This window comes from Leptonychotes weddellii, chromosome 2 (assembly GCF_054177405.1).
Source record: "Leptonychotes weddellii isolate Sample4059 chromosome 2, ASM5417740v2, whole genome shotgun sequence".
NCBI lineage: Eukaryota > Metazoa > Chordata > Mammalia > Carnivora > Phocidae > Leptonychotes > Leptonychotes weddellii.
In genome coordinates this window covers 166,558,813-166,582,896 of record NC_138370.1, presented here as the reverse complement: position 1 = coordinate 166,582,896, position 24,084 = coordinate 166,558,813, and the positions used below count along the sequence as shown (strand labels likewise).

General features: G+C 43.8%; 2 protein-coding genes and 1 long non-coding RNA gene across 3 annotated transcripts in view; all 3 read left to right on the top strand.

The window, feature by feature from the left end:
- Nucleotides 1-11,240, top strand: part of LAP3 (leucine aminopeptidase 3) — a 14,614-nt gene extending 3,374 nt beyond the window's left edge. The window contains exons 3-8 of the mRNA XM_081813174.1: nt 999-1,165; nt 2,384-2,472; nt 3,878-3,980; nt 8,551-8,630; nt 10,405-10,514; nt 10,979-11,240. Coding sequence (XP_081669300.1) covers nt 999-1,165; nt 2,384-2,472; nt 3,878-3,980; nt 8,551-8,630; nt 10,405-10,514; nt 10,979-11,168 — 739 coding nt within the window. The 3' untranslated portion in view covers nt 11,169-11,240. The remainder of the gene's footprint in view (nt 1-998; nt 1,166-2,383; nt 2,473-3,877; nt 3,981-8,550; nt 8,631-10,404; nt 10,515-10,978) is intronic.
- A 3,486-nt stretch (nt 11,241-14,726) lies between these two features.
- Nucleotides 14,727-22,783, top strand: MED28 (mediator complex subunit 28). The gene is made up of 4 exons (XM_081812570.1): nt 14,727-14,913; nt 18,630-18,696; nt 19,385-19,497; nt 20,759-22,783. Exons 1-4 carry the CDS (start codon nt 14,764-14,766, stop codon nt 20,954-20,956), a joined length of 528 nt encoding a protein of 175 aa, XP_081668696.1. The 5' UTR covers nt 14,727-14,763; the 3' UTR covers nt 20,957-22,783.
- Nucleotides 14,932-18,156, top strand: LOC145720229 (uncharacterized). Its single transcript, XR_014143089.1, has 2 exons — nt 14,932-15,863; nt 15,894-18,156. It is a non-coding gene; the product is annotated as an uncharacterized LOC145720229 (long non-coding RNA).
- Nucleotides 22,784-24,084: the final 1,301 nt, after the last annotated feature.

Sequence of the window (24,084 nt, the reverse complement as noted above, 5' to 3'; positions counted from 1 at the left end):
AGCGAGGCTGTCACTCACCAGCGGTGTAGGATCCCCATGGCCAGGCACCCTCCCGCTGCCGTTTATCCTCCGATATCTTTCCGCGGAATCACGGCTCCACGCTTCGTACCTCAAAACCAACTGCCTGCGATATTCTGTTTGTAGAGATCCAGATCTTCTTACATCTCAGGCTGATTTCGTGGGTGCTCAGAGTGGTCTGGTAGATATCCAGCTCAATTTCGGGGACCAGTTGAAACAGGGTCCCCTACTCTTCCGCCACCTTTCCCCCCTCCCTCTTGAGCGCTGTCTTTAAGGCTTTGGGTGAACTCTCGTTCTTTCTTTTTTTTAAAGAGGTTATTTGAGAGAGTGTGTTAGAGCATGAACAGAGGGTGGGGAGTGGGAGAGGGAGAAGGAGGCTCCCCGTTGAGCAGGAAGCCTGATGTGGGGCTTGATCCCAGGACCCGAGATCATGACCTGAGCCGAAGGCAGATGCTTAACCGACTAAGCCATCCAGGCGCCCCTGGGTGAGCATCTTTCTTGTGCCTCTTCCTGATTCAGTTTGTATTTTGCCATCAGGATGAATCACCCCTTAGGGGTGTCGGAGGGAATTGTTGTCTCCCTGTCCCGTGGCTTGAGAGAGATCCTCCCAGTCTTATGAGCTTGCTGGCTTTCCTTCCTTAACAGTTTGTGACCCTCAGGTTCAATAAGTTGATCGATTCATAAAATTTGCTGAAAAGACAAATCTGTTTGGATGTCAGGAGTTAATGAGCAAATACAGAGATGGGATTTGAGCAGCACAGATTGTGTGATGTAGTAATGTTTCCGCTGACCCCGCTTACATTTCATCCAAAAAGAAATAAAATGAGCTAAGACACACATTTATATTTTTATAAAGTTTGCAATATCTTTTAAAATGTTGAAATCATTCAGATTTTCAGTTCAGAAATATGAATTTTCTTTGCCAGGTAGATAGTGCTTCCGTTTATATATTCTTTCTTAAGAAAGTGATTTGGGCCCTCTTCGTTGCCGCTGATGGTGCATGCTGTCCTTTTCTCCCACAGTGGTGGCATCTCCATCAAGCCCTCTGCAAATATGGACCTCATGAGGGCCGACATGGGGGGAGCTGCCACGATCTGTTCGGCCATCGTGTCTGCTGCCAAGCTGAACCTGCCCATTAACATCGTAGGTGAGGGGGCAAAGGGGGGTGTCCTGGAGAGTTCTGGAATCCAGTCAGACGACAGACCAGACAGCAGACTTGGCTTCCTCCAACCTGAAAAGATCAAGAAATGGTTTCATCAAACAGAAGCTGTTTAGCTAAGTGTTGTCTTGTCTGAACTGATTGAGTTAAATGCGTTTTGCAGTCACGGGCTATAGCTAGAATTGATTTTTTTGTACTTTTGCAAAAAGCATTTAGCAGTTAGGGGCACATAATGTCAAGTTTGTGGTTTACTCCAGTGAAAACTGCTCAGTAGTCATGGTGGAAGGGCACAGCAGGCACATTTAGTGATGGTCTCATCAGGCTTGTGGCTGATGACGTGGCAGCATATACAGAAAATGGTTGAGACGAAGTGTTCAGTCCACACCAGCTCTCTGTGGAGTTCCAGATGCCACACCCAAGGCTGGGAGTTTGCCATGTTTCAGAGGAGTGGGGGGGTGGGGGGGGCTTCGGTTAATGACTTTCCCAGCGTCACGTCCCTTGTGCTACACCAAGGGAAGGTGTACTTGGACTCCAGGTCTGTCTCACAGGCGCCCTTCCCCGTCCCTGCTGATATCCTAGCCCTGTTTGGCCGAACTTTCGAAAGTAAGTTGCAGACATGACATGTCACTCCCGAATGCTTCAGCATGTGTCTGTCTTCTAAGAACAAGGACATCCTGTGTAATGACCATACCATTGTCATTCACAGGGATTGATACAGTCACCTAATTCAGACTTCCCAGTTGTCTACAAAAATGTTCATTTTGTATATAGACACACACACACATTTACTTGTTTTTATTTTTGAAACCTAAGAGCCAGTTAAGGATCACACATTGCATGTGGTTGCCACGTCTCTAATATTTTTTAATCCGGAAACTTTTTCCTGCCCTTTTTCTTTCTTTCATGACACTGGCAGTTTTGAAGAGTTCAGGCTTGTCTTGTGATGGTCCACAATTTGGACGTATTTGGTTGTTTCTTCATGACAGAATCGGGTTAGACTCCTTGGTTGGAACACTACCTGAGTGATTGCACTTCCTGTGGCTGGCACACAAGATGTCAGTTGGGTCCTTGGTGATGCTAAATTTTATCACTTGGTTAAGGTGGTGTCTGGCATACTTCTGATGGCCCACCAGTGGCCTTGGTCCTTTGGGTGGTGAGTGTAGACCCAGCACATTCCATGTTCCTTCATATATGCTTTTCCAATAGGTTTGGCCCCTCTTTGTGAAAATATGCCCAGTGGTAAAGCCAACAAGCCTGGGGATGTCGTCAAAGCCAAGAACGGGAAGACCATACAGGTGTGTGAATGCCAAACGTAGCCCTGCCCATTCTGGTGATCCAAGAGGTGGAACCTCCAGTGACCACATAAGCACACCTTGAATTTCCATTCAGAGCATGGGCTCCATTTAGGGAGGGCAGTGTCTTCATTGCAAGTAGCTTTTCCTGCAAAGTCAAAAGTATTTCTTTATGGGAATTATAAAAGTATTTTCCCTATCTTACTGTTCCTCCTGTAAGCCATACACACACAAATTACCGCAAATCTACAGCAAGCCCTGCAGAGCATGGCAAAGCAGGAAAAGCCTGAGCTGTTTTCTAGAGATAGACCTGGGCCATGATTAACTTCTTCCTTTTGGGGTTCAGGTGGAACACACCATCCTGCATCATGGACTCTGCACTCGTGGGGATGTGGCTGCAGGGTCCTCTGCTGGGGCACCTGCATGCATGCACACACCGCCCATGATGCCTGGCCACTCTTTAAAAGGAGGGACTCTTTTTTGTATGTGTGTGTGTGTGGTTTTTATATATTTTTTATTTTATTTTATTTGTAAGTAGGCTCCACACTGAGTGTGGCCCCAAGGAGGGGCTCGAACTCACGATCCTGAGATGGAGATCTGAGCCAAGATCAAGAGTCAGAAGCTTAATGGTTGAGCCACCCAGGCGTCCCCAGAAGGTGGTTTTATATGAAAATGATATGATCAATAAGATTGTTTTTTCTAGAAATGTAGAGGAGCCGGGGAGGGGGCTTGTTTCCCAGGCAGCATGACAAAGAAACAGGAATTTTTCTTGCATTTCATAAGAAACCACAGAGACACAGTCACCAAAACGTATGCGCACCAAAATAACACTCTGGCCTCTACCAGTCCAGGCAGAATCAGGTACACCCTGTCCCAGGCACACGACCAAACACAGACACTAACAAAAAAAGGAGGGACTCTTGATCTCAGCTCAGGTCTTGATCTCAGGGTCGTGAGTTTAAGCCCCACGTTGGGCTCCATGCTGGGTGTGGAGCCTCCTTTAAAAAACTTTGTAAAGTTGCTGAAGTTGCAAGAGTTCTTCTGTCTGGAGAGCCAGACTGCCACCTCGCCATAACCTTCCGAAACTCTTTAGCTTCTTTGTTTTCAATCTTGAAATTTTCCTTTTTCCTGTTAGATACTTGTTGGTACAGTGGGCCAGACATTTTCTATTTATTTCTGCTTCTAAAGTCATTAGCATTTGGTCATCAGCTCTGCTACAGGGATTATTAAATTATGTTTGCTCTTCAGAGTAAATACCTTCCTATTCTAATTGAAGCTTGAGTATGTGGTACTCGGACAGATGTCACACTAGCTTTTCTCACTTTTAAGTTGAACAGTGTTGTATCTTGTTTTGATATTCTTGACTTGTGTCATCTTACCCTAACTTTTTTGATCCTTATCTTTGCAGGTTGATAACACCGATGCTGAGGGGAGGCTTATACTGGCTGATGCACTTTGTTATGCGCACACCTTTAACCCAAAGGTCATCATCAACGCCGCCACCCTAACAGGTCAACCAGCGTGCTTTTCCTGTGTTTGTTTGAAGAAAGCCCTATTTGTTGGCGTAGGGTGGTGCGCACGTTAACTTGAGGCATGATTTTGCTGAAAGTTGGCTTGCTCCGCTTGCATTCAAATATGTTTCACTAGGGAAATTGTTCTGCAGCTGTAAACTGTTTTAAACATTAGCTTTCTTGTTTTAAAACATTCCAGCCTGTAACTCTAGAAAGAGAAGTCACAAGCAGGTTACATCAGCCCATCCAGAGTCACCTCTGCACATGACACTAAGATGTTTTATGGTATGATTGCTGTTTGATACAGATCTGAAAATATTAGCGACAGATCCCCAAATCAGGAGCTGTTTGTATTAGTCAACGTATCTGATGCTGGCTGAGTTTTCTGAACTTTTTGTTCTTGGTGTTACAAAGAAACAAAAACATTGTTGGGGGGGGATGGGAAGGTCGTCATTTAACAGGCAGGTGGCGTGAGGTGCGCGGCAGCAGCATGAGCTCCATGCCAACTCACTGTCTCCTAGGGCCACTTACAGCCCTTCAGCCTTGGGCAAGTTACCTGATCCCCCTGGGACATCAGTACCTGGGAGGCGCGTGTTACCCTCACAGAGTGGTGGAATTTGGGAGGGGTTTGTAGGTAGCCTCTTTAACTCAGCCCCTGCATGTGGCAAACATTGGCTGAAGGAAGGCTAGAAGCCCACTGGGTCTGTGGAGTCACGAACTCATTCCCGAAGGGATGACAACTGGTATTGCTTTGCTGCAGGAAGCAGACATTAGTAGTCTTTGATCCAACAGTTCTCTTTCCGGGGATTCATTCTGTTCTGTCTCTGCCTCTTTTAAGATTAAAATTCAGTTTTTTATCCTTTGGTTTTAATTCTTCCTCTGCTCATGTGAGCCTTTACTTTAGCAGAAATCAGTTCGTGTTTTCCCCTTTATGTGGCTCTTAACAATAAGCGCATAGATTTGCTAGGTGTTTGAGGGGCAGTGGTGAGGTGGGTGGTAATACACCCTTTCTGTAAATGAGGAATCATAGCCCCCTTCCCTTTTTTTTCCTAGTCTGAGGGTGGGAAAGTTGGCCCCAGGTACCCAAGAGCAAGCTGATGGGTGAGCCTTTCCACTGCCCACGTGTTGGCCTGGCTGAAGTTGCCCACACACTCACCGAGCCCCTTCTGAGTTCCAGTCGCTGTGATCAAAGGGAAGAATAAGAAACACTTTCCAGCCCCAGGTTCGTGGTGGGAGGAGGTACACAGTCTTTAGAGATGGAGGACCTGATTTTAAAACTTGTCCTGCATCTTAATAGCATGGGACTTTGGACAAGGCCAAAGAAACCTCATCTGTAAAAAGGGTATAATAGCATCTCACTGACAGGAGGGGTGTCTATGCAGATGAAATGAGATGATCCAGGTTGATGTCCCTGGCCTGGCAGACACTAAACCAGTGTTACTGTCCTGGAAAAGGCAGGCCTATACCAGACTGTAGGAGCCATGGCTTCTTCCGGGGATGGCCATTCAGTTGTGCTGCCTGTTTCCATTTTCCTCATGCATGGTTGTGATTTAGATTTGGAGCTTTGATGTTTCTGTGAAACTGACAGTTCGGGTAACTTGATCAGTTAGCACCTCTGGCTCCAAATGGGCCTCAGAAAAGAATACGGAACGTAGGCCTCTGCTCTTGGTAATTTTGAAATCGGTGATGGTAGCAGTTCTGTCACCATATGTAGAAAATAGAGCATTTTCTAAAGAATGTAATGGAATCAGCTTTAGAGCCTTGATCTCAGTTGGGATCATATTAAATATTTACATCTGTCATTTCTTACTGCTTTAGTAGAGGATATCACAGTCTTACTTTTGAGGATCAGGCATCTTGCTGAGAACTGCTGCTTGAGCTGGGATCTGAAGGAGGAAGCAGCACTGGGTGGAGGAGGGAAGGAAGATCATGCCAGCGGAGGGCACCTTTCACTTTGGGGTGTGTGGGGTAACGGCAAATGGAACTGGGAAGAGCACGGTGTGGCTGGGGTGGGCGCACGAGGCCAACATTCTAGGAGGCACCAGACCCCAGCTTGGCCTTGATGTGTTACTGGGGTTTGTCCTGAGGCAAGTGCAGCAGGAAGCTATGGGGCCAATAAGATCATGTTTGTGCCGTGAAAGGGCCCGTGCTGGCTGTGTGCAGAATGCCCTGGAGAAGGGCCCAAGGTAACGGGCCGGCCAGGTAGGCGGGTGAGCAGTGTGCTTGTTGACTCTTGTAGATGCCTGAGTGTGTGTATCGTGGATGAATGTTAGGGTGTCTGCAGATGGCTTCAAAATAATCTGTTGCGCAGGGGCTATAGATGAAACAGGTTTGCCCATGAGTTGGTAATTGCTGATGCTGGTTAACAGCTATCTGTGCATTTATTATACTATTCTCTTCGTATGTATTTGGAAATTCCCAGAAGTTTATGTTGTTGTTGCTGTTTTTTAAGACAATTATTACCATAGTCCAGTTTGTGGATGACGATGGTAGCAGTAGCAGTAGGGAGAAGTGGATAGGCTTGAGAGAGAATTGGGAGGTAGAGAGTAACAAAACCTGAAGAACAAATGACCAAACAGACCGAGGTTGCTCAGATGTCATGCAGAATCACAGGGTTTTACAAATGGGTCACTACTTTTTAAATTGTCAACGGTTTGCCATCCCTTATGATTAACCAACAATACGTAATTTCCTTGTGATGTTTTGGGGAAAATGTACAATCTAGAGCCCTCATGACACAGAGGAATGGATTTTTAAAGTGCTACTCTCTTCTCTGGAGAGTCCACGTAATCGTGTGTGTGTGTGTGTGTGGCCGGGGGGTTAACCAAGATTAACAAAATGAAATGATGGCTCTGAGCTCTATTTCTTAAATCAGAGATGTGTGCAGATATTAACCCACAAACATGCAAGTCTAGGGGATCCACTCATTGGGTGTCCTACAACCAGTAATCCCAACTGCAAAGAAATGGAAGGATGTGGGAAGTTTTGTTTATTGTAAAAAAAAAAAAGTCTACAAAACAGTGTATAGAATTGTATTTTCAAGTATCCATTTTCCTTGGGGGAGATGCTAACAAGCAGTCCATGAAAAGCCGCAGTTAAAGATTAAGGAGCAACCTGGACACGCCTTGTATTACAGGGAGCAAGTACCACCTTGTGAAAACTATAAAATTGCCCTCGTCTTCTGTGGTGTCTCCTCTGATGTTCCAGGAGTGTCCTAGTACTGAATGATAGTGGGGTTTGCTTTTCCCTTTGCATAAATACTGAGCTCCTGTGTGCCAGGCAATGTGCTAGGCCCTAAGCGCATACTTAGGAATCAAACATGATCCCTGCCCCAGAGCTTGCAGCCAGGGCCAGGCGAGTAACAAATGAAACTGCTGGGAGCTGGTACCAGAACCAGAGAAGGTGGCGCTAAGCTGCAGCATTCTAATGGAGGTAGGTGCTCAGGAATGTGTGCCCACAAAGAACTTGGAAATCTGGATTTTAACTTGATTTTTAAAGATATATTAATGTAGGGGCACCTGGGTGACTCATTCGGTTAAGCGTCTATCTTTGGCTCAGGTCATGATCCCAGGGCTCTGGGATCAAGTCCTGAATCAGGCTCCCTGCTCAGTGGGGAGCCTACTTCTCCCTCTCCCTCTCCCCCTCCCTCCTGCTTGTGCTCTCTCTCATGCTCTCTCTCTCTTTTCTCAAATAAATAAAATCTTTAAAATATATATATAAATGTAAAAAGAGAAGTCAACCAATGGATGCACCTTTGTTGGAGAAGGAAATGCAGATGAAACAAATAGGTATGATAAAATAATAATACTTTTTTCCAAAAAAAAGAAAAAGGGGCAGAGAATCTTAATAGCAGAGAATCTTACAGATGTGATTAAAAATATTGAGGAATTAGAGATGCCTAAATGTCCCATAGAAAGTAAATTATGATACCTCTACCTAATGGACTTTTAAAATCATTAAAACTACTTTCTAACATTTGTTTCTAAAAGTGGAATAAATGTTTAAAGCATAAGAGGAAGAACACGTACTTGGACATGAACAGTATGGTCTTAATTATGTTTTTTAAAAGTTTAGAAAAAAATCTGGAAGGAAACATTAAAAACATGTAATGGTTAATGCTGAGGATGAGATTACTGGTGATATTTGGTATTGTTTCCTTTTTTACATTTTCCTTAATTATTGAAGTTGAATTCTAGTTGAGAAAGTAGAAAGATATTAAATATATACAGTAAGGATTTTCAAAGCTTCTCTAGTTATGAAAATGAAGCAGATATTAAAATCAAATTACAGGGACGCCTGGGTGGCTCAGTCGGTTAAGCGGCTGCCTTCGGCCCGGGTCATGATCCCAGGGTCCTGGGATCAAGTCCCACATTGGGCTCCTTGCTCAGTAGGGAGCCTGCTTCTCTCTCTCTCTCTCCCTCTGCTTGTGCTCTCTCTGTCAAATAAATAAAATCTTAAAAATAAATAAATAAAAAAATAAAATTACAGGCTGAAGTTTTAGTTTGAGCAGCAGAGAAAGCCATCATGCCTGGAGAGACCGAACGCTGACCTGAGGGCTTGTGTCCTGCAGGTGCCATGGACATAGCCTTGGGGTCCGGTGCCACTGGGGTCTTTACCAATTCATCCTGGCTGTGGAACAAACTATTTGAGGTAGGAATAATAGAGACTAAAATGATAGATGATTAAATTATTCTAGCTAGAATAATATTTTTTACTGTTTTACTACTCCTATGTTAAAGTGATTTTTATGTCATAGATTTGCCTTTGAATTGAAAATACATCTATTCAATGTGCTTTGGGTTCTCTATAATAATGTTCCAAAATGATAGCTGTGATACCACATTCCTCCTCTCCTCCTGTGGTCTCAGAATGATGTGAAAGTGACTCACAAACCACGGCCATCGCGCAGACTCCCTGAGGTAGAAAAGGTTATGAGAACAGCTTTGTCAAGGAAGGATGACCTTTAGTGAATGCTTGTTGTAAGTAGGGCTTGTCCTGATCCGTTCGTGGGCGGGGATAAGGACGTCTTCTGACTGCCATGCGCTGTGCCTCGTGCACAGCTGTTCATAGCCAGCCTGCCTCTTCCAAACAGCCATTTCCTGTCACCCCTCTCCCCATGCCTTCACCCACTCAGCCTTACCTAGCCTGGCTGGAGGCAGCCTGCAAGTCCAGCCTCTTGGTGACACCCCACTCTTCGCTGCTGTGATCATCTCTCTGGTTCCCTTCTCCACCAACTTCTGTTTCAGCCTCCTTTGCCAGGTTTTTCCTTTGTCTGCCCCTTTCGTGGGTGTTCAGTCCTAGACCATGTTCTCTTCTTTTCCCCCGCATCTTCACATGGAAGCCCAGTGGCTTCAGCCAGCACCTCTCTGCTGCTTGCCCCCATCTCTCTCCTGAGCTCCAGACCACTCCCTCTGGTATCTCCCTCTTTCAACAAGTAATGAATAGGAGCTTACTATGTGCCAGTGGGGGACAAATCCAAGATGTCCTTGAATACATACTTGATGTTGGTTTATGGTCCTAAATTTACCCTTCCTGCCTAACCCTTGTGACATTCAGCTCAGTTGTCTCTGTGCAGGCTGGGCAGGTGGACTCTTCCTCTGGCCTGTCATGCACTTAGTGTCCCTCTTTATTAAGCACCTACAGTGCTGTTTTGATTTTTTTCAATTTAAGCTTTTTAAAAAAAATCAAAGTTCTGTGTGCATAAACATTTCAATACCAGTCAGCAGTCTACAGTAGTCTACAGTCTTGTTTTCCCAGAGGCAGCTACTTTCAACCCTGGGGCTCATTCAGCTGCTGTTTACTCATGTCTCCAAATAACAGCTTCTGTTGCTGCTTCCTGACTTTTCACTTTTGGGTCTTCTTTCTGACCACAGTGTATTAAAACAGTCTGTGTATCTGTTTTTCCTACCAGCCTCAGAGCCTTCTGATGGCTCAGATGTTGAATTTCTTTTCAACACCTGGTGGTGCTCTGTCAAGATTCAGTAAATGATGAATGTGAATGAGTGTGTATATGATTATGTGAATGAATAAGGTCACCTTGTCTTGGACTCTGGTCTTCAGTGGTGCAGTTTCAGGCATGTATTCTTTAGCACACTGAGGTGACAAGCATCACAAAGGCTATTTCCCCATAATCAGTCCCATAGTCAATGTACTGCTGGATACCAGCATACTGTAAATTGAGATCCGTAAGAATTGATGATTTTAGCGAATGCCCTACAAATTTGTGGGATGTTTTATAACATTCCTGATTTCTTTTATAATTCTTAAGTAAATCTTTTCATTAACTGAAATGATTCTGGACCCGGTTGAATAGTTACCTGTTTGAGAATAACAGGTCAGAACAGTTTTCTTTCTCTCCATCATTGAATACATCAGTGTCCTACTTCATGCAGTCTTCCAACTATTACACCTATTTCTTCTTTAGGCCAGCATTGAAACGGGCGATCGTGTCTGGAGGATGCCTCTCTTTGAACATTATACAAAACAAGTTGTAGATTGCCAGCTTGCTGATATTAATAACATTGGAAAATATAGGTATGTAAAAGGAGCTATGAAAGTACATTTCTACAGTCATTGGTTACCAAAATGACTTTAAATTTTATGCCCTTTCACAGAAGTGTAGCCAATTCCCTTTTGATACAGTGCTCATAAGCACTAATTTCAAACATCTTTAATTTTCAAGGTATTTTACATCTGGTGCTCAAAATTTTGCATGTCTTCACAGCTGAGTCATTTTAAACAAATCATAAGGGAAAGAGATGAAAAAGAGGTGAATTCATTACCATGGGGAAGAGGAATCTAGAATTTACCCTTTATTGCTTAAAGCTATGTCTGAAAATAAATATTCTGAAAGTGGTTTTTGTGTTACGTTTTAATCTCATAAACTTGACTTTTGCTCTCTGGTCATAGAAGCTACTTAGCAAGAATAGAGGATCTTAATGAAATGTTCATTGCACGTTTACATGGGGTTAAACAATGATTTTTGTCTTTCTCTTCAGGTCTGCGGGAGCATGTACAGCTGCAGCGTTCCTGAAAGAATTTGTGACTCATCCTAAGTGGGCACATTTAGATATAGCAGGTGTGATGACCAACAAAGATGAGGTTCCCTATCTGCGGAAGGGCATGACTGGGAGGCCCACAAGGACCCTGATAGAGTTCTTGCTTCAGTTCAGTCAAAACAATGTTTAGTTCACATCCTCTAAAACTCTCTCATTCTGTTTTAAATGGGCAGTTGAGCCTCAAAATATTTTTGAATGAATGGATGAAAATATTTCAAAAGAAACAAAGGGTGGTATTTAAAAATGTAGAACAAAAGAAAATTTGATTGCCTTGATTTGTTCATTTTATGTAGAGATTTATAAAGGTAAAGCTAATCTCTTGCTTGGCAAAGATTTTTAAGATATTCTATAAATGATCAAATGTTTAAAAACTACCTGATTAATTTTCAGAGTATATGTTTTTAATTGAGCAAAGTTGTCCTTTAGATTTGTGATGCGAGGAATAAATTAAAGGTTACTATGCAATTGTCAGAAATAATAAATCAACTTTTTGTGCTTTCTGGTGTGGCTCTGGTATTCTGTATTACTGTACACTTAGTAATAGCATAACTTGTCTCTTTTGGCTGTGTTAGGTGAACTAAGTAAGATGGTACAGCATTTTCTCAATGTTAATAATCACTTTAGGGCACTCAGTGATGAGTTTATCAGTTGGTGAGGTAGGTGCTATTATCCCCATGTTAACAGATGGGGAAAATAGGCACCAGAGAGAGGGTTAAGAACATGTCAACAATGTCACCAAGCTACTAAGTGGGAGAGCAGAGATTTAAACAGGAGGGAGCCTGCCTCCAGAGCTGGCTTCTTAATTGTTACACTGTAATGCTTTCTGTCAGTTCAGTGACTTGAGTGGATGTGGAATATATTTGAGTTAAGGAACAAGACCAATAAAAGAGACTGTTCATAGGTAAAGTATTTGCTTACCACCTGGGACTACAACCAATCAACAAAATTCTACTTATGCAGATTTAGGACAAAGCTTTCTTTCTTTCTTTCTTTTGTATCTAGGTGAACAAATTACCCCTGAGTTGGATCTATCTATACTTTTTTCTTTTTTTAGGACTGAACATTTGATAAGAAACCTGTTCATTGGAGTTATTTTTAATATTTTATTATTTTTTAAAGGTTTATTTATTTTAGAGAGAGAGTATACAGGGGGCACGGGCAGAGGGACGGAGAGAGAATCTCAATCTCAAGCAGACTCCCCCCTGAGCATGGAGCCTGATACAGGGTTCAGTCTCACAACCCTGATATCATGACCTGAGACGAAATCAAGAGTTGCTCACCTAACCGACTAAGCCACCCAGGCACCCCTATTTTTAATATTTTAAAAATTTGACATATAAGAGGATGTTATGTGTCTCAAGTGGTTTATAGGGAGGGAATGGATATGGGCATGCGTATTTGTGTTATTTGTTAGAATTAAAGAAAATCAGGCAGGAATAGTGAGTAAACAGGTTCCTCTGGGTATCCATGTCCAGAAGCTCCTTTGTCAGGGAAGATGGAGAGGTGGAACCACTGGCTTGTGAAGGGAAACTGGAATTAGATTTCTTCTCAGTGACTCAGAAGGCGAAGCAGGGATTTGATAGAAAGCTTTCTATCAAACGCTTTTTACAAACAGAGGAACAGCAGAACTCCTGTGTTTACCAGAGTGTGGGATCCAAGAGGCATGACTTAGCCCTGGATTCATGTGCTTATCTAATCTGACTGAGATGAAATTTAGTTGTCATTGCAGGTACATTTGGCTGCCAGGTATTACACAAACCCTTGACTGATCTCAACCACGCTCAGAGGCAGGCGGTATTACCCATGTCTATCCGTGAGGACCAGGCATGGCTATGGCAAGCACCAAATCCAAAACAGTAGTGGTTCAGAATACAATAGTGTTAAGAGGTAGCTGAAGTAGAGAAACCAAAACTGAAGCAGCCCCATGGTCATCAAAAATCCAGGCTGGGAAATGTATATCACCACCCAGCCTCAAGGCTCTCTTGCAGTCCCAGATGGCCACTGGGGTTGAAGACTACATGAGGGTGAGAAGCGTTAGTCTTCTATTTTTGCAAACAAAGTGACCCCAACTCTTCTGACTTTTTTTTTGTTTTGTTTTATAAAAGATAAATATTAAAATATTGATGCTAACATTAACTGGCTTATTTTTAAATATATGTATTTTTAAATTCTCAGTTTTAATACATATTTTACCTATTCCAAGTTTTAATTGAATAAATACTGACACAACCCATACATGTTTGTAGTACAAAAATGATTGTAGCACTCAGTAATATTTTGGGAATGTAAAGGGGTCCTAAGACCCAAAACAGTTTGAGAACTGCTGGAGTCCACTAGTTCCCTTATGCATTATATTTTTGTTCAACAATTATGCCTGGCAGTTTTGGGTGTTGAGAATGCAGGTGAATAAGACAGGCAGGCCCCAATCTCATGGAGCCTGCATTCCTGTTGGTGCATGTGTGTCAGGTGATTTTGTCAAGGAAGACAAATGAACAAGGTAATTTCATGAAATACTTAAGTGCTGTAAAGAAAATTAAACAGGGTGAAGTGGCTGGGAGTGTGGAGCTAATTTAGATCGACACGGGGAAGATGAGTTTTGATCTGAGACCTGATGGGCAAAGGGGAGCCTCTGCTTTTTCTGGCTACTTCTGCTCTGCCTCCCTCACTCCATCCCTGCTGGCCTTTCTGTGGTTCCTTAAATATGCCAGGCAGGTTCCCTCTTCAACACCCCCCACCCCACCCCCACCCCCCAATCTAGAAAAGTTTTCTGGTTACATTTTCATTCCAGTCACTCCAGCACAGATCTCTTTGAGAGGACTTCAGCTACCCATCTCAAATCCATCACTAGCCATCATCACCTTACTGGGTTTCATTTTTCTTCTTAGCACTTATCTCTACTAGATATTGCTATGTGTGTGTGTGTGTCTGTGTGTGTGTGCCTCCCACAGAAACAGTAAACATGACAACAGAGACTTGGGGTGACTGTTAAAACCCCAGATTAAATACAGCCTAGGACACGCAAGGCTCAATCAATGTGCTGGATAACTTTAAAATTAAATACAATGGGAAAAGAAACCTTAGCTTCTGAAAAGATAAATAAATGCTAAAAGGAAGTTACTGAAAGACCGCATAGTGGCTTTAATGCAACCATAAATATCCAAGGCGAACAGTGCCAGGCACACAGACAGGGAGGCTTAACAACGTTAGTGTTTTTGCTACCCGCCTCTCCGCACAGAGAACGTGAGGGTAGCTTTGCCAGTTTGTTCTTGTTATATCCACAGTGACTGGTCACTGGTGCACAGAAAGCGCTCAGTAACTGTGGAATGAACGGGTGCCTCCCTCCTACCAACGGTTAACCTGAGCCCGGAGAGAGAGAGAGCCTTGGCCCAAATCACTCCAAATCTTAAAGGCAAAGGCGGGACTTGCACAGGAGTATCCCGACTCCCAGGGAAGGGCTAGCTCCACCGTAGTTACTGATTCTCCACTCCCCACAACAGCGTCAAATCGTGTCAAAGCCTTTAATGCTTAAGTTAGGAAAATAAAAAGAAAAGCCTGGCCGCCTACCAGCAGCAAAGGACAAAACAAGGCTGTCAAACCCGCGGTTTCCCTGAAGCCCCATGGACGCCTGCGGCGGCCCGCAATGGCACATGACTAGGCGTGCCACGTGAGCTGCGCGCGCCAGCTCCTGCGCAGCCGCAGCCGGCCTCTTGCGCGCCGTTCCAGAAATGGCGGCTCCGCTGGGAGGTATGTTCTCCGGGCAGCCACCTGGACACCCCGGGGACTCCAGGGGCCAAGCTTCGCTTCTTCAGGCCGCGCCAGGCCCTCCGAGAACTTCTAACAGTACCTTGGTGGACGAGTTGGAGTCATCTTTTGAGGTAAGGTGAGACTGGGGCGTCTGTGTTCCCAGCCTACCTTCTTTCCTGAAACGTAAGCTGCGCCTGGGCAGTTGTCTCTTTCAGCGATGCCCACATCAGGCTTGCAAATAGGGGAACAGGCTCAGAGAACGGAAGTCACTTGCTTTCGTCTCCACGTTGAGTGGTGGCCGGAATTCTGTTCAGGTCTGCTGGCGGAGACGTAAACTTTATGTTTCTGGAAGCACGTGGACTTGAAGTTTGTCCATCCCTAGTCTCAGGACCCTTCTAGGTTCCTAGTCGGTTGTTCCCGTTCCATCTTTTTTTTTGGGCCCATCCCCGAGCGCTCTTCCCCGCGTCCCTGCGTGTTTAATACTGCTTCATCTACGACGGGTAACGTCACACTGCTACTGCCTGTATCCTTTCCGCTGGGCTCCATCCTTAGATCGCCCCAAACTAATGAACTCTTGGAGATGAAATGGACTTATGTGAAAGTTACTGTGTGAAACTTGGTACTAGGAGAGAGGGAAGAAGGAAAGCTGGAGGGGCAAGGGAGGCAGGGATGACCCATACTCTGAGTTCTACCCGAGAAGTTAACTCCTCTAGCAAAGAAAATGGGGAGTGGTAGTAGACAAAGGAGAGGTAAAAATAAGTGCTTAAAAATAAGATGGCTTTCAGTGATCTCTAGAGTGGAAGACGAGCCATTATTGTGTGGAAATAAAATAACTTATAATTGCAGCTACCTTTTCCACATTTTAAGTCATGTGCATTTTATACTGTATATAGTAGCAGAGTAGAGCGTGAATATAGTTTGTAAATGAATGTGTTATTGGGGCTGCATGGGAAAAATGCATTTCTTGGGGAGTGTACATTCAAAAACTTGGGAGATAACTGATTTAAAGGACATCAGAATTTATCGGGGAGGAGGATGAGCCGCCTTTGCAGTGGTGCCAAGCCATGAAGGAGAGGGTTTGGTAGGCTTTAGAGCAGCATTTAGCATTGAGGTGAGGTGGCGGTCAGTCATGAGTGCTTGCTGAAAGACTGGCCCTGTGGAAGTCTTGGCCAGAGCCAACACCAGCGCCCTAATGCTTAAAACCCTTTAGTGGCTACCTGTCACTCTTGGAGACAGAGCCAGAAAGTTTACTGTGGTATTCCTAGCTCTGCATATTTGGGTCTCTTCTCCATTGCAATTTCCTTTTACTCTGACCACAGAAGACTTTTTCTCCATGTGCTGTTTTCTCTCTGGGTTTCCGTCCCCTCCCCCAACTTGTGCATCAGTTCCTTAGTGGATCCACCCTGGTGCCTTTTGTAGGACTTACCACCAAACCAGGCCCCTGAAGTCAGAGGCCATATCTCCCTCATTCCCCCATCAGTGCTAATACAGTGGTAGCAGATAGCAAGTGCTTGATGTGTATTTGTCGAACAGTGAAAGAGCCTTTTGTGTGTCAGTCCCTGTTTTCGGTGCTAAGAATACAGAGAAAACAGTCCTTGCCCTCAAGGAATTCATGACAGTTGGGTAGAGGAAACATAAATAGCAGGCAGTTGCTGTGTTGTGTGATCACTGCTCTGGTAGAAGAAAACCCAGGGAACTCTGGGAGCACACATGAGCCTGGCTGCCAACGGCGCTTCCCAGAGAATACGAAACCCAAAAGGGCGTTTGGACAAAGCCAGGTGAGAAGGAGAGGGAGTTGCTACCTGGCCCTTCCTCTGCTGCTTTATGATCACCCATCTAGTCTTCTCAAGACTCATCTCAAAGGCCACATTTTAATTTCCCTGTGGTTTCTGTGGGCTTCTATTCCAGAGCCTCCAGCGGCCCGTGGCACCTGCCTGCCCACTTTTCATTTCATGTTCTATTTTTATTTATTTTTATTTTTTTAAAGATTTTATTTATTTATTTGACAGAGACAGAGACAACGAGAGCAGGAACACAAGCAGGGGGAGTGGGAGAGGGAGAAGCAGGCTTCCTGCTGAGCCGGGAACCCGATGTGGGACTCGATCCCAGGACCCTGGGATCATGACCTGAGCCGAAGGCAGTCGCTTAACCAACTGAGCCACCCAGGTGCCCCATTTCATGTTCTATTTTTAAAGGGTGCTGTCCCTTGAGGTCTCTGGCTTTCTCATTCTAGTTGCTCAGTAAATGCTCTTTAATGGAGTGAGTTTATTGAGATCATGCCCTCTTGTTGTGGGAGGGAACCTTGGAGACCATCCTCTCCTTTTACGGATGGAGAAACAGGCTCAGAGGAGAAATTACTTGCCCAAAGCCAGACCCTCAGTTTATGCAAATGAGAACTAGGACTTGGGCTTCCCTACTGTCCAGTCAAAAGTTCCATCCTACACATACTTCTAAAAAAGCATATTCTTTTTATAGACCACCACATATCTTCTTCTCTATACAACTGCCCAACTATCTATAAAGACCTGTGTGTGTAATATCCTTTTTTTTTTTTTTTTTAAGAGGTAAGAGGGAACTAAAATTCCTGAGCTCAGATTTCCTCTCACTGGGTCTGGTGGCCCTGCTCTCTGTAGGGGAGCAGCTCCACCTTTGTTGATTGGTTTGCCTGGTTGGCCTCCTGGGTGGGATGTTCTCCAGTACCCACAGGTTTCTCAGAGCAGGTGTGCCCTATTCATGTCCTAGGTCCAACAGGAGTCGTCTTTCCAAGTAATACACAGAATGGGCAATTTGTTTTTCTGATTTCTTGAGCTGTTACAGGGATTCCCCAGGAGTCGTCCTGTGATTTTTCTGTATAAATCAGTTGGAGGAAACTGCTAACAGCAGAATTTATTGCTTCCCAAAGGGCCCTCACATCTGGTTGATGGCCTAAATTTGGGCTCAGATATACCTACCTCACACCAAGTGTAGTTTACTTACTGCTGGTGAGGCTCTGCTTTCCTGAGGTTTGAGGCTTCCTTTCTGACCGCTGCTCCCCTCTCCAACTCCCATCCCATTCTCTTTTTGACCCCACTGCCCAGTGATAGGCCTTCTTTGTGCGTTTTCTGACAGTTTCCTGTGCACAGAACTCCGTTGCTGAATTACGTATTCATCTAGATCAGTGCTCCTTTAGAGAAACTGTCTCTTTGGGCCTTGTTTATCCATATGACAGCAAGCTTGTTCCCTTAGGTTGTCCTGTCAGTCATTAACCTATTTAGTGAGCCAAGCAGTGCCAAGCAGTCTTCTTGCACTAGGAGTGTAGTGAACAAGACATGCAAAATTCCCACCTGCTGGTGGGAACCAACTAATAATGGACTAAAAGAATGGAATGATGTTAGTTAACTCTGAAAAACAGTAAAGCTGGGCTTGAGGATAGTGAGCAGGAGGGGCGCCATTTCAAGAGGAGAGAGAGATGGCCTCTCTGAGGAGGTGATGATTTACGCAAGTCCTGACACAGTGGTAATACAGTTCATGTAAGCATCAGAGGGAGGGGCTGTAAGTGGGGCTGGAACAGGGGCCCAGGCTCTGGTGTGGAATGGGACCGTGGGGAAAGGGGTGAGTGGCAGGAGTCGGGACTAGGTGGTGGTGCTTGCATATACCAGCAGCCTCATTTGCAGGCTCTCCCTCGGAGGGTCTGATGGATTCAGTGTACCAAGTTCCTTCATTAGCAGGAGGATATCTTGTCAGCCGATGTGCAAACCCAGACTCTATAAACTCATTGAATGACTTCAAGAGAAGTTGTTTCTTACTCTGAAGTAAGATTTTTGACATGTGAATGACATGTTTTTTCTTATATGTTTGGGTCACACAGGCTTGCTTTGCTTCTCTTGTGAGTCAGGACTACGTCAATGGCACGGATCAGGAAGAAATTAGGACTGGTAAGAATTTACTCTTTGTAGATTATGTTCTTACCTTCAGCAAGATTCCTAATTGCTGAATTTATACTCGACGTGTTTCAGTTCTATTTGTATCCTAAGAGAACTTTTCCAGAGAATAAGATTTATGCAGTCATTTCTATATACTACTGGTTCTTTGTTCACTTTATTAATTGACATGTTCCCTCATAATGAACCACTTAAAATGAGCTTTCCATTTTGGTATAGGACAGTGACAACCAACAATGCATACTGCTTTTTTCAAAAAAGTTAAGTTTTGATTATTTTTTGAAGGTGTTACAGAGAAAAGTCTCTTGTGCTTCCCTGACTTCACCCAAGTTCTGTCCCCAGAGGCAGCCAGTGTTTCTGACTTTTTTGTACTATATTTTACATGTTACATTTTAACTGGAAGTCATGATGCTACTTGCTGGATCTCTGGATGGATTGTCTCTCTTCAGAAGAACTTTTGTGTTGTAATGAGGTATCATTCACCTCATAAAAGCACAAATTATGTGCCATTTAATGTTGGTTAATACATGGGGGTTGGGAGTCAGTATCACTGCTGTGACCAGAATTAAAATTCCAGATTACATTATGGGAAGATGCCATTTTGATATTTTGACTGTTCATTTATGAGGGAGATATATGTGTCTAGTGTTTTTCTTAATATTTTGGTCTTTTTTTAAATAAGGTGTTGATCAGTGTATCCAGAAATTTCTGGATATTGCGAGACAGACGGAATGTTTTTTCCTACAAAAAAGATTGCAGTTATCTGTCCAGAAACCAGAGCAAGTTATCAAAGAGGTATGAACTCACATTTCTTCTCAACTTTTAGGAAGAGCACATGTTGTCAGGATTCCATATGTGCTTTAAATGAGACACATCCTTTTCCCACAAGTTACAGTAGGGCTTTATAGATTGAATACAAATGTTGCTAGTTGTCAGTGTTGATGACAAGCTGGGCAGGTAATGGAGCCAGGGGTGGGGGGGGCGGGAAGATGGGCTTCAAACAGAGCAGTTTCATTTGCTGGGTTTCATGGAAGATGAAAGGCTCTGCTGCTTGAAAAAGGTGGAGAAGCCATTAATGTAGACAACAAGCTCAGTCTGGACAAAAATTGTGAGCTGTGTGTATCCCCGGCTGCCTTAGACACAGGAAGGGCTCAAGTTTTGTTCAAGGAATCAAAAATTAAATGTTCTGTCCAGGTTCCTTGAGACTCAGGATTTCATTTATCTCAGTTGTTTGAAACTGGGGCATTTGGAAATGTGTTGAGGTTGCCACAATGACTGGAAAGCTTTATTGGCATTTAGTTTGTTGGGCCAAAGCCTGCCAAGTGCATTGTGGAAGGGAGAAGAATCATCTTGCCCAAGAGACCTGTGATGCCCCTAATGAGAAACAATAAATTGAAATGATTGTTTTTGGTACCTTTTGAAGTAACTACTCCCAATTAATTGAAAACATTCTTTTTATTCATTGATATCAGCTGTTGAGAACGTGAAGGGTAAGATGATATTTTACAGTTTATCATTGTCAGATCATATCATGTCAGAACACTTGAGTAAGAACATAGGTATGTTCAAGGCCAGGCCTTAATAAAGAATTATAATGCTGATACTCATTTAAAAAGCTCTTGAATATGAGATTTTAACACTTCATCCTGAACTGAAAGAACAGTGGTTTTGGACTCTTTTTAAACAGTTGTTAGCATATATTTGATTCTCAGTGTTTTAGATTCTCAGCAATAGCCTTTGGACAGAGGGTGGGGTGCCTGGGGACCAGGATGCGAAAGAGACTGATTTTCTTTGGCTGCCCTTTGGTACTTTAGAATATTGGAACATCTGTATTACTTATTAAAAGAAAATGAAAAATAAAAACTCCCAGTGTTAGGCATCTTCCATTGGAGGAATTGCTGTGGGTTGTTCAGATAGTGGAGCCAAGCAGGGTAATGGGCATACAATGGTTTAATTGATTCTCTTGTTTTGAATTTACTTCTTAAAGCTCTGACCAAATCAGAACCTATTTTCACTTTTCATGAACTTGCTCTTACTTCGTTGTCCTCATTTGCAGGATGTCTCAGAACTAAGGAATGAATTACAGCGGAAAGATGCTCTGGTCCAGAAGCACTTGGCAAAACTGAGACATTGGCAGCAGGTGCTGGAAGACATCAACGTCCAGCACAAAAAGCCAGCCGAAATCCCTCAGGGCTCCTTGGCCTACCTCGAGCAGGCATCTGCTAATATCCCTGCACCAATGAAGCAAACCTGAGCCAGAGCTGGCCTGAAGGTGATCTGGTGTGTGAGTCAGTCTAAACACGGTTTTGACAAACATCACTTCTTGTGGACATGACATCTTGGAAGAACTCTTTGCCAAAGAATGATGATTTTTGTTGATGATCTCACCTCAAATTTTCCCCTTATTTTTATAAGCGTTATTTCTTGAGTACTTTATAAAATGCCTATATAGTTTTGGTAAATCAAGTAAATTTTCCTGTTTTTAGCAAAGTTTAGACTGGTAGTGTGATGCTACTTACAGATTTCCTTTTCATGTTTCTTTTTTCTGTTTGTATTTTTTTGTTGTTTTTGTATGACTTAATCTCTTTGTGTTCCAGTTTTAGATTAGCTTGTATGATCTGATCTGAGAATCAGAGGATGAGGAGTTTGGTGGTGGGCCTTTTATGACAATTATCCCTAGGTGGTAGTGCAGAAAATAGGTAAATTTGCATGTTTCAAAATTTTAAATTACTTCAAGAAGAAGAATCTAATACAGTGATGTTTGTAATGCATCCAGAGCTCTTAGAATGAGGATATTTTGTAAATAGGTTGAAAGGATTATAATATCCTAAGTTAGTGTAGTAATAATATAGTAGGATCCTTACGTTGATTTTGACTTTTATTTGGGCTAAGCTTATATTTTGTGTGGTGTTTTTTCACTTTTTAGAGCGGAGGTGTGTAGTAAGAGCAGTGATAAGCTAAGTTTTGTTACGTTCTGCAGTGATGAATCAGCGTAAGTAAGGGGACAGACCTTGTTTTCAGCATGGCACTTGCGTACGTGCAGTATGAGAAGTTAAAGCTTGCCATGATCATCTTTTCATTTTGAGTTTTGTTCGCTTGTGTCGTTTTTGTTTCTGGTTTTTTGTAGCAGAATTTTCATTAAGGATGATTCTTGCCAATGAATAGTTGATTCCAAGGGACTGGGGCCTCTGGGTGGGGAGTGGGCTGCAGGGTGACCCTCAGCGAACTCCCCATCCTCAAAAATCATGGGAGCCTCAGCTTTTGGGGGAAGACATTTTACCCTCTTGTTGGTTACACGGGCCAATGAGATTCTCTGTTGAGCTGCCCTTGAGAAGTGCAGAAGGGCATTGCACGTGGTGCTCCCTAGGTGGGATTTTCCTTTCTCTGTTGTTTACCAGTCTCTTATCAGATTACATCTCCTAACCCAAAACAAATGCTCTATTGTTTTCTAAATAGGCAGTACTTCTGCAAGTCAGGTGTCCTGACTTGTTTTGTTTTCTTCAGCCTTGAAGGCTCCTCCCTCCATAACATTGACATCATCCATTCATGGTTGTTTGGCCTGGATGCCACCTGGTCCCTGAAGTCTCTGCACGCTTTCTCTGCTGCACCCTGAGGACACAGGACTTCCCCTCTCTTTGCCAGCCTTGCTTGATTCTCCCTGGGGGTTAGTGATTTGTATCCGTCTCTGTGCCCCTCATGAGAAGGAGGCATTGTTCCCCTCTGAATGTACAGTGACCACATATTATTTATCTTTTATGCATAATACTTACTGCTCATTTTTGTTTGTGTGCATGTGTGTGGGGTACCCAGCCTGGGGCCAACCCCTCAGTACAGATTAAACAAAGCTTTTAAAAGTATGACTTCAAGGTTGTTAACCTGGCCACCTCATACCAATTAGAAGCTCTGATTGGCAGGATTAAGTTTTAGGCAGTCTTGCAGTAATAGAGGTTCTTACTGAAAAGATTGGGAACTATTTTGTTTGGTGCTCAGTGAAAATATTTTGAATTCATGTAAGGACCAATTACTGCCATTTATTTTTTCAAAAGTTTTCTGTCAAATAAATAGCAGTTTTTCAGTCTTACCTGTTTGTAAGTATCTTTTTCCTTTTAATGACCTCTTAATTGTTGATGAACATAGAAAACCCTCTGAGCTGCTGTCTCCTTCAGTGAAAAAATAAGAAACCATCAGCTGGGATTTCCCTTACTTTTCCACTCGCAGAATGACAAACCTACCCACCTCTTCAGGGCATCCTTTTTTTCCTTGCTGTTCCATCTCCCGAAGTGCCTGCCGTGTGTAAGACCAGCCTTTCCACCAGTGTCCGGGGTCCCAGGTTAGTTGCCTTCTTTAGGCTTAATCCTTGGGTGGTGTTCGTCCCCTGTCTACTGGATCATTCCCTCCAGCTCACAGAATTCTTCATCTCCCAACTTCAGCATTTCCCTCGGCGCTTGAGCTGCTGCCCTGTCTCCCGGTCCCTTGTTCACAGTCTCCAGCATGTCTCCTCTCCCTTCCTTCTCCTCCAGGCTGCCCCCCCCACTACCATCACTGTGCTGTTATGGTTACTAGCCACTTTGCTGGTGCTAAGTTGAATGGATACTTAATCCTTTTTACTTGAATTCATTCTCTTTGATTCATCTTTCCTTTTTTACCCAGCTTCTCAATATTAACATTTCTGAGTATTTGGTCCTGGGGCCCTGGAGGCTGTAGTGGAGTGCGGCTCAGTTCTCCCTTCAAGAGAGTCACTATGGGGGGAGTACAGTTACCAAAGCTCCGCCTTCGGGGCTCTGCCGCAGGGTTCCCAGAGATCTCCAGTTAATGTCTTGTAATTTTAAGTGTGTCTTGGGATATAGCTCCTGGAGGACCTGACTGACATGGATGTTAGTGGACATGGTCTGAGAGAGCCAGCAGTAGGATGGGGTTTGGGGACTGGCTCATGTACTGTCCGACTGGCAAAAAAGACCCGTGGTGGTACAGTTACCCGTGGCCCAGGTGCTGAAGATTCCACCAGTGGTGCCTCAGGGAAACCTCCCAGTGGAAGGAAACATTGCCAGCGCAAGGATCAAACACTGGAAGGTAAGAGGGAACACTGTATACAAGAACAGTGGAGTTGGCTGGTTATCCCCTCACCATCTTGACTCCCCCTGGAGGAATAATGACAAACTACCGGTACTTAACAAATAGTCAACAGCCACCCTGAGTGCCTGGGGCATCTTTGATGATCTCCTGCTGGGGGACAACAGATAGTTGAGCTAGTAGGAGGTAATAGATCAAAAATAATATTGCAGGGCCGGTGCTTGGGTGGCTCAGTCAGTTAAGAGGCTGACTCTTGATTTTGGCTCAGGTCATGATTTCAGGGTCGTGAGATTGAGCCCCACGTCAGGCTCC